The sequence below is a fragment of the Vigna unguiculata genome, chromosome 1, assembly GCF_037176805.1.
Source record: "Vigna unguiculata cultivar grain cowpea cultivar isolate G323 ecotype 2 chromosome 1, ASM3717680v1, whole genome shotgun sequence".
NCBI lineage: Eukaryota > Viridiplantae > Streptophyta > Magnoliopsida > Fabales > Fabaceae > Vigna > Vigna unguiculata.
Window position 1 is genome coordinate 2,913,966 of NC_140792.1, and position 10,402 is coordinate 2,924,367.

Sequence of the window (10,402 nt, forward strand, 5' to 3'; positions counted from 1 at the left end):
CCCAACTATGTGTGTATAAAAACCTCCGAGCATGAAGGGGCTAAGTGGGGGCACAGCATAGGAGCTTTCCGATTTTCAATAGTTTCGGAGAATAGAGACTAATTTGTCTCCGAATTCTGCGACCAGTCGCTTCCACCACTTTTCGTTCTTATTCCACAGGTAATAAACCCTTATTTGCTTCTCTTAAAACCCTTCTATTTCACATTCAAAAGAAAACCATTCTTTTGGTCCGAAAGCGCTTTGGCTTGATTCAGAGTTGTTACCATAATAGTTTGTTCGGAGCATTTTATTTTTAATTATTTATTATTTTAGTAGAAATTTTGTTCTGTTCCATGATTTAAAAAAAAGAAAGTTTTTTGACCGAAGTTTTTATTGTTACGGGTGATAATATCATTGAGTAAAAACTACCATTTTTATTTTTTTGATGTAAGTTGTAATATTTAGTCACACATAAGTTATTATCTCATTGTGGGGTAAATCATAGAGGAATTTGTGCTGACTCGGGTTGTTTTCTGCATTTTGTCAGGGGAAGAATCACCTGAAACAGCTGTGATGGTTGCAAACGACTATTTTCCTCCTTTGTTCAGGTGGGTAGCTGTGTATCTCTGCTTTCTGCATATGCCATAGTGATATTTCATCAATCTGATTTTGTTGTTTGTTTGGATTTTCAGTGTGGCCCCAATGATGGACTGGACAGATCATCACTACAGGACTCTTGCACGTCTCTTGTCAAAGCACACTTGGCTCTACACGGAGATGCTTGCTGCTGAAACAATTGTTTATCAAAAGGGAAATCTGGTAAGCTTGTAAACATATTTCTTGTTGTTGAAAGAAAAGGGTTAAAATAACTTGGGAGGAATGACTATGAATAACAATTTCATGGTTGCAATTTGTCAAGGACCGGTTCTGCTAAAACCTTAAGCTAGATAGAGTGTTATTTATTGTTAGTAAGCTTACAGCTCATGCTACAGTAACTAAGTTGTATGGAGGGAGTGAAGAGGGTTTTACTTTTTGTGTATTGTATATACCTATCATTGTATTGATATCATGCTGATGTCAGTCACGAACATCAGTGATTATGCACAGTATTATGTGGATATATTCTGGTTCAGTTGTAGTCAATCTCATCTATTTATGTCATCAGAGATCTAACACACTTTTCATGGAAGAATCCTTTTGGCTTGAAGTTTGGATTATGCATAGTCTAGTCATATCATATACTGGAGTCTCCTAAAACTTTAAACTTATAAGTAGAGACTATAGCTTTATATTTCTAACCCAACTATTATTGTGCTCATAGATCTGTGGGGAAATGGTTCACAGCTAGTCACTGCTGAGTTTTTATTTTTTTATTTTGAAGTTTGTTAGATCTATAGGGATGTTTGCATTAGTCTTATTTAGTTCTGTATCTTTGGATCTACTTGCTGTTGTTTCATATTATTTGAAAGGTTGAGAGAAACAATCTCTCAATAAAATTCAAAGTGCAGTTTTTGAATGAGTAACAAGTTGTTCTTCAACTTTGGGTTCATATATTTTTGTTAATTATCACATTGCAGTAGGTATATCTCCGTGTGTGCAGAAAAGCACAAATTTGTGGGTTGGGCCATTTTTGGATAATTTGTCTCTGAAAAACCATTGATTCTTCTTGTCAATTTTGCTCAGGACAGATTCTTGGCATATTCTCCAGATCAACATCCTATTGTGCTTCAAATTGGTGGAAGTAATTTAGATAATTTGGCAAAAGCAACTGAACTGGCAAATGCGTATTGCTATGATGAGATAAACTTCAAGTTTGTTTATTTTCTTATCAGCTTAATTCATAATGTTTTATTTTTATTTACAATTTGGTAGATCCGTTTTTTACTTTTGACTTATACCAGCTGTGGATGCCCAAGTCCTAGAGTAGCTGGACGTGGATGCTTTGGTGCACGTCTTATGCTTGATCCAAAGGTTAGAACATCATCCATACTTGATGTGAAAGCAGATTGAATATGTAGACTTTCTTAATCTATATGCACTGATGTGGAACTCTAATGTTTACAAGGAAAGTTTGTTGCAGAGGCTATTTCATTGATTTTTGCCAATACAAATGTACCTGTTACAGTTAAATGTCGAATTGGCGTGGATGATCATGATTCCTACAATGAATTGTGTAAGGTCCTTTTTCAACAACATTCTTTGTCTATTCACATCTAAAAGATGAAAAATTCTTTTGTATTTTGTTCATACCTGTGGAGGAAGCTTGCAGGATTTAAAGATCATGGCACACCACAAGCCTTGGCCATAGGGCCTGTAGTGGTATCTTCAAATGGCCCACCATCACCATTAGGAATCACTGACAGGAATCACTGACAGGAATCACATCCAACCTTTGAGTGAAATTTAGGAAAAGTTCTCCTTCTGCCATGATCTTGTAGTCGCCCAGCATCTTCTTTGCTTTTTTATGCATATCTGATCTGGATTTTATTTCTCATCATACCTTAAAATGGTCTTCGATTTTCTCCTGTAATTCTGCACAGGAAAGGATTTTGAATCACCCTCCTTTGGTTCTAAAAGTGACATTGAGCTAGTCGTTTTCATCAATCTGCCTTCCATTGGTTGGTTAGTCTGCACAGGTAGGCTACACCCATCTCCATATACAAACGTTTAGGAAGATGGATAGGTAGCTCCTTTATGTTACCCCACCATCACTTTTCTGAGCAATCCCTTTTGTTTAATGCTTGGTGATTCTTATTGATTTAGTTAGTGAGCACAATCAATCCATTCTCTAAGTTAAATATTCTATAGGGTTACAACTTATAAACTTCCGTTTGGTTTGGAGTTCTTCCCATTGAAGAAAACTATCCAATGTACTTTGGTTGTGTTTGGTAAAAAGATTGTGTAGTTATCAAATTGCCCTCAGTAGTTCTTGATAGAATATCCCTTAACCCCAACGTCTGCAAATTCTTGATGTACATATTTGAGAGTTGGAATCTCCATATGCTAACTTTTTGAAATTCTGTCCAGTTCCCACCATTGGAAACAAAAATGCTTGACCATTCATTTCTACCATTGCCACCGGTAATCTTTCCCATCAAACTTCCCTTTAAGCTTGAAATAACACTTTACTCTATTGACCCACCACAGGTGTCCTCTTCAGTAAATTGGTAATGTTGAGCTTCCTCCAAAAATCTTTTCTCGCAGCAATCCTTGGATCCAATTTTGACACATCTCCTAATATTGTTCCTCATCCATTCCCTCCATTAACTCCTCTTACCACTTTGCATCTGCCAAATGTTAGTGTAGTTTCCTTGTCAAATTTGTTATATGCATCCATCAAGATGATACAAAAGACTTTGGTTCAAGTGTTTTACTTCCAAATCTATTTACCAGAGAGAAGTTAAGATTTTGTCATTGTTGAAGAGTTCAAATCGACTAGAGATAAGACCAAATTATAGTTTACTATAGTATATAAGTAGGCGCAAACCTTACTTTACAAGCTAGTTCTGTGAGATTGAATTAGGCTTAAATTCAACTTTCTTAAGATGGTATCAAACCTAGCTTTGTGTTAGTTTCGTGTCACCTGCTATTAAGGGTTCCCTCTTAGTCTCAAGCTTGAGATCTCTAGTCCTCAGTGTGAAGGGGTATGCTGAAGAGCCCACATCAATTAGAGATAAGGCCAAATTACAGTATATAAGTGGGTGCAAAAGGGACAGATTCAATAACTTTTTCCTGGGAAAAATCACATAACTTTGTGCAATTTTTAACTGGTTTCTTTTTTTTATATATATATATATATATATATATATATATATATTTTGGAAAATTGAAGTTGGTCATTCAACACATGAAAATTGAGCAAACTTACGTAACTTTACTAAGGAAAAATTCACTGAATCCGTCCCTACAAACCTCACCTCACAAACTGGTTTTGTGAGGTTGAGTTATATGTTAAATCCTCTTTCTTAAGAGTCATACTGCTTTATGCTTTTACTATTTTTATAACAAGGAAGCCCCTATTAGAATCTGAGGGTTGAATGGTTGTTATACTTTTTTTATTGTGTTTTGAGTTTGATTGCTGGTCAGTAAGATGGTTACATTTTGTGAAACAATTGTCCTAAAAGGGATTGCTACGTGATTAGAAGCAATACTTTGATGTTAGGTCATGATATCTTTAAAATAATTGTGCATTTGTTGTTGCGGTTACATATTAACCTTCACTTTTGTTGTCTCTCAGGTGATTTCATTTACAAGGTTTCTTCTCTATCACCTGCTAAGCATTTCATAATCCACTCAAGGAAGGCACTGCTTAAGGGCCTTACCCCAGCTGAAAATCGGAGTATTCCTCCCCTGAAGTATGTGCCAGAGTACTGAGATTTGATTTTTATAGTCATTTAATATAGGATTGGAGATGATACACACTTTTTAGTGCAGATATGAATACTTTTATGGCCTCTTACGAGACTTCCCTGACTTAACATTTACAATCAATGGGGGTATTACTAGTATTGATGAGGTGAGTTGTTATCTAATTGTTCATTCTATTTCAATGGGAGTTGGTATTCATTATAGAGAAATTTTCTGCTATATATTATATATTATCATCCAAAATAATCACTGTATTTAACGTTCACAATTATGATGCATGGGCATTGACATTGTGCACAAATTTCTAAAACTTAAAGGACATAGCAACTGCACACACATATTGTTGGGCATGTATTTGATATGTGAAAACACGTCACCAGTATTGTGCATTCTTGCTATATAAACCCATTGAAGAAGCATCTCCATCTTCAAGATAAGCGCTAGGGAAAAATCATCACTTGACTTCTAAAAGTCAAGATAAGACTCCAAGGTAGAAGATCATTCTCTTAAGTGTCTCAAACTGACAAATTTCATTTGTGATTCAAAAGTTATTTACAAAGAGAGGGAGTGGCTGGCTATATAGACAATTAAGATAAGCTTGGCCGAAAATTATAAAGAGAAAGAGAGGGAAATTTCAGAAATTAAATTCCTAGATCTAGATGAAGGGTCAAGGTCATCTCCATGATTGTCTCATTCTCCACACTTGCGTCACTTTCCCTGTTTGAATGTCCTTGACCTTACCATGTCTAGTCTTTGGCCAAACTTCACATGGGCCTATGATGGGCTTGAGGTGGTTGCCACATGCTTCTTGCTTCCTTGCATTCCTTTGGCTGCATCCAGTAGCTCCCTTTGAGCTGGATATGGCCTAATAAAAGCTAAGTTAAAATTTCTACTTGCACCTACTTTTTGAAATAAAAATAAAAGGATAAATTGTACAATTGGAGTCTAAGAAATTCCCAAAATAAAGAAGCTACAAAATTATTTTTGTGAGCAAGAACATCTTCTCTTGTCATGCTTATAGTTATCCTCTTTAGAATGATGCTTCTTTGCCCTTTTTCTTTATCCCCCATTCAGGCACTCATCATACATTATGTACTTAAATAAACTAGACTTATTACAGTGTTTTAACAATTATTAACTTCTTTTCCCATTGTGTTGCTTGTTATAAAAATTGAGAAAACTCTGGATCATTTTTATATTTTATATAAATGAATCAATCACTGTACTATGATAGTACACTAGAACAAATTAATTTATGTTGGAGATCCAATATTGATTAGAAATATGACCAAATTATAATATATAAGTAAGTATAAACCTTATCTTGCAATTCGATTTTGAGGTTGAGTTAAGTCCAAGCCTACACTTTCCAAGGTGGTATCCGTTTGTTGAGTCTATTGTATCATGAGTTATTAGACAATCAATGAATATTTGTTGTAGGGGTTGACCATAGTATTTTATTTCTTTCAAAAAAATGAGTTGGACCGAACAACCTGACCTAAACCAAACAGTACAACGGAATATTGAACTAGACAACCCTACCCTTGTTGAATTGGCAACTTCCTTGAATGTCGTGCAATCCTGCTATTGTTCCTGTTGCGCCACTGCTATTGCCGCTGACGCCACAATCGTCACCTCTGCCTCCATTGCCTCTGCCTCTGTTGCTGCTGCTGACTGCAAGTCAACCCTACCCACATTGAACTAGCACCCTCCTTCACTATGTTTTGTTGTTATTTAAAGTTTTGAACTTGTAATTTCTGGTTTTTAATTTGATTTTGTTGTCATTTGAATTTCTAGACATGATATTATTATTAATTATGATTATCTTTCATTATTTTTGCATTACAATTATTTTTTTGGCTTTTATAAAATTATATATATATATATATATATATATATATATTTTTTTTTTTTTTTCTTGTCTGTGATGCTTCCGCCATAAACTGTTAAGGCTTCTGGTATATTTTCATACAAGAATTTTGGGCCCTGAAAATTTTCCATTATCTGGTATCAATAACATTGTTAGTAATCCTAGAGCAGACAATCACAAGCTTGTGTTGGATATTGACGAATAGAAGCTTGGATTAAGGCTTTGTGAGGATGAGAAAGTTGCTTGAGAGCGATCACGAGAAATGATTAAGGATTTGCTTGAGGACCTTTTCAATTTAATGCCATCACCATTTTTTAATGGGCAACTTCGTCACTGTCACTGTTCAACTGGCCCATGGTCTGACTGGGTCTCCTTGATTTTTCTTATGTCAGCCCTTGATGCATCTTTATTGCACACTGTAACCCATGTCTGGATGTACGTCAAGTGCCTCATGTGATCTTTATGCATGCTCAAATAACTTTAATTGTTTTTCTGTCATCTTTTCCTTAGTTGGTGCTACGGCAACAGAATCCAAACATTTCATATATTCTTTCTTGTGAGACTTATATCCATCTGAACATGCTCATTTTTACTACACCCATCTTTCTTTCATGTTGTCCTTTTAAAGTTCAACAATCAGTAACATATAGTATAGTCATATGTATAACGTTATGGTAAAACTTGCCTTTGGGTCTGATAGGTACTTTATGATCACAAAAAAAAATTCTTGATGCATATAGTATATGCATAATTAATTATATTCCTTTTTGCTTTGATGTTGCTTTATAATGGTCACTATCTTGTATAAATTCAGTGCTATACCTTCTTGAATTTTACTTGTGGCTCTGCTGCTATTAGTATAAGGCCATTTGAGATCATTCCAGTCTCTTTAAAGTCAATATAGAATTCCATGTACAAAAGTCATTATTATATTGTTCAAGCTATCATTTGGATTCTTATGGGTTTGGTATGTTTTTTTTTTTGTGCTAAAATTCTTGTAACTGGATTTTATAGTTTTGATGTGTCTGATGTTTAAGATGCCAAATAATTTCTTTCCTCCTTCCCAGTTTTTTGATGGTTAAGTGTACTCATGAATGTAATGAATCTTTAGGCTTTTTGTAGCTTTGAAATTGGTGTTCTAATCATAAGGTGTTTATTATTCTCATGCTTCTGTTCGTGAAATTCAACTGTAGGCCGACGGAGCTCTAAAGGCCGGGGCCCATGGTGTTATGGTTGGACGTGCTGCATACCATAAGTAAGTGTCAAATACAAAGTATTCATCTATTGCCCCTTTTGCATGTGTGAAGTTTCAAATGCTTTCAAACATCAGGAGTCTTTTATTTTTGTCTGACTGGAGGTTTTATTCCCCCGATGAACGAAGGCACGTGACTGTTTGTTTTACAAATTTGCATTGAAGTTAATGCAATTATACTGTTGCTAGATGGAATTCCCAACTGATAGGTACATGTTCAGAAAACATGCAATTAATAGAACGAAAAAGAGGAAATTTTGTTGAATATCCGGATCAGTGGACTTGTGGTCAAGTCCTTGTAGATGAACGAGACATTTGTATAGGGATGCCGTTGTAACGTAACAAATGGTTAGTTTTGTATTAAAACACCTTTAGGGTATGAAGGAGAATACATTTTGTGCACACACATCTGTGAGTACCTATATGTGTGGGTTTCTGTTAATGGTGAAGGTGAAGTAGTGCGTTTAGTGCTTAGCAGGACTTAATGAAGGGAGCGGTGGGAAGTAGGAACATTGGTGGAGAAAGAATTTGGATTTTCTGCTGGGTTTTATTGTGCTGTTCCTTTACTGTGCATTCATAATACACTGATTACCACTAATTTTGACGTTTTAAAATATATTAAAAAGATATTTAAAATATCAATACAATGTATTTTTAATGCTTAGTAGAAAGCAGCACAAAAAAAAAAAAACAGTAGAGAATCTGGACTTGTGGAGAAAGTATATAACAATTATTACAGAATTCCGCAAAGCAAAGGATATTATATAGCTAACCGATCAACTAATCTGCTAATTGACAAATCCATCTGTCAGACTAACAACAATTGTGTAACCAGAAAAATTACTATTTGTTACTGACTGATTCAAGCCCCATTGTTATCAATGGAGATTTAATTCTAATGAAGTATGAATATCTTTTGAGGAGTTGTGTAGTTCTGTTATCATGTAAAGAACCACTTATCCTAATTTCTAGATTAGGTTGATACGTAGAAATAATTATTTCTCTAATTATGTTTTTTCTGTTGTTTGAACTTTCTTAAAGCGGCTTTTATAAATGGATACTTTGTTGCTTGAATAACCATTGTTAATAATTTCAACAGCCCTTGGCATATTTTGGGACATGTTGATGCTGCAATTTATGGTGCACCAAGTAGTGATCTTACACGTCGTCAGGTCCAGTCACTGAAATTTTGAATTAGAATGGATTAATCTGATATTTTACTAACATGGCACAATTTGAGCATACTAATTTTTATTTTCATTCTTTTTCTTATTTCATAAAGGTTCTTGAGAAATATCAAGTATATGGGGACTCAGTATTAGGACAATATGGACTCGGCCCAACTGTGCGAGACATTGTAAAGGTGGTAACAGACAAATAACCCATTCGTTGATTGCAAAATTTCTAATATCAAGGAGAGTTTCTCTATAGTATTATATAAACTCATTTAACATAGGGGCATGATAAAACCATATTCTTTTATATATACACATGGCTTTGACTATAGTTATATGCACTGGAGGACTTTTTTTTCCTTAACCCTTTGTTCCTCCCCCCATTCATTTGCATGAAGCAAGTTGTTTATCTATGATATTATATTTTTACCTCCACTTATAATTTGCTGTTATCGTATGAATGTCATGTTTGCTGCAGCCTTTACTTGGTTTTTTCCATTCTGAGCCTGGGAATGGACTTTGGAAGCGCAAAGCAGATTCTGCAGTCCAAACTTGCACGGTATAATTTACTATGAGAAACCTCCTATTATTTCACTTTCTATTTAGATGAAGTTGTCAATGTCCAAGACAATGAAACTTCAATCATCAAGCAAATCTTACAGATTCTTCTTAATTCACTTTTATTTTCCCTGCTTTCCGGTCATGGAAGGAAAAGATGCTGTTATGTGTTAATTATCTTATAAAAGAAACTTAAACACCTATAATTTAGGAAGTCAACAACCTTTCTCACCCTCCCTTTCAACTTTATTACCAATAAGCCAAGCTTAGTAACATAGATTTCTCTTTTGTATACTAGGTACTTCTCTGTGATCTCACTAGTATCTTGTTGCATAGTGTTAAATCATCTCTCTCCTTCTTTGTGTACAGTAACTGTCATTTTATACTTCAGTTGTTGTTGCATTCCTTCAAAAACTAACTGATCTTTTAACTATGCAGACAATTAAACAATTTTTTGAAGAAACCCTTGTAGCAATTCCTGACTCGGTCTTGGATTCACCTGTTGCGGAACCACAATATGGTCGTGGAGATCTCTTTGCTGACATACACAACTTGCTACCTCCACCATACACAAGAGAAGAAAATGTCATATAAATGCATCCATCTGATATTTATTATAGGAAACTGACTCACATGTAACCCATTGGATGAAAAAACTTGTAGTGAAAATTAGGGGACTGCAATTGTCTGTGATTTGATTTTTTTATTAATGATTTTGATCAAATATGTGTGGTTTTAGCATCACTTTAGATGAATTTTGGGTAGTTCTTATTGCCCATGTTACAAGATTAGACCAACATGGCATTATTTGAGAAAAAAAGGGACTTGGAAATGTTTTGCAACTCTCATTTTTCTGATCCTTATTAGCAAGCATTTCATGTAGCATCCTCGACTTCTAGGTCAATAACGTTTGTCGTTGGCTTTTTCAACCTACAATCCGTAATTTCTACATGTGTTATTATAATATTTAAAACGATTAAATATGATTTTAGTTCTTTAATTATAAATAAAAATTGACATTAGTCTTTTTTTTGAAATTTTTGTTTAATTTAGTTCTTTATCTTTAGAAATATGTGGATTTAATTTTTTTTAACTAAATTTTCTTAAATTTATTTGATATTTTAAATATGTATTTTGAATTAACATTGAAGTGAAAATGTGTTAAATATATAAATAACTCAGAAATGTGTTAAATAAATT

At 34.4% G+C, this 10,402-nt stretch overlaps 1 protein-coding gene across 1 annotated transcript; it reads left to right on the plus strand.

Annotated features, from left to right (window-relative positions):
• On the plus strand, positions 1–10,050 carry LOC114193564 (uncharacterized). Its single transcript, XM_028083419.2, has 13 exons — positions 1–159; positions 527–587; positions 672–798; positions 1,663–1,790; positions 1,881–1,950; positions 2,050–2,152; positions 4,217–4,334; positions 4,414–4,495; positions 7,411–7,472; positions 8,569–8,641; positions 8,752–8,832; positions 9,123–9,203; positions 9,641–10,050. Exons 2-13 carry the CDS (start codon positions 553–555, stop codon positions 9,794–9,796), a joined length of 1,116 nt encoding a protein of 371 aa, XP_027939220.1. The 5' UTR covers positions 1–159; positions 527–552; the 3' UTR covers positions 9,797–10,050.
• Positions 10,051–10,402: the final 352 nt, after the last annotated feature.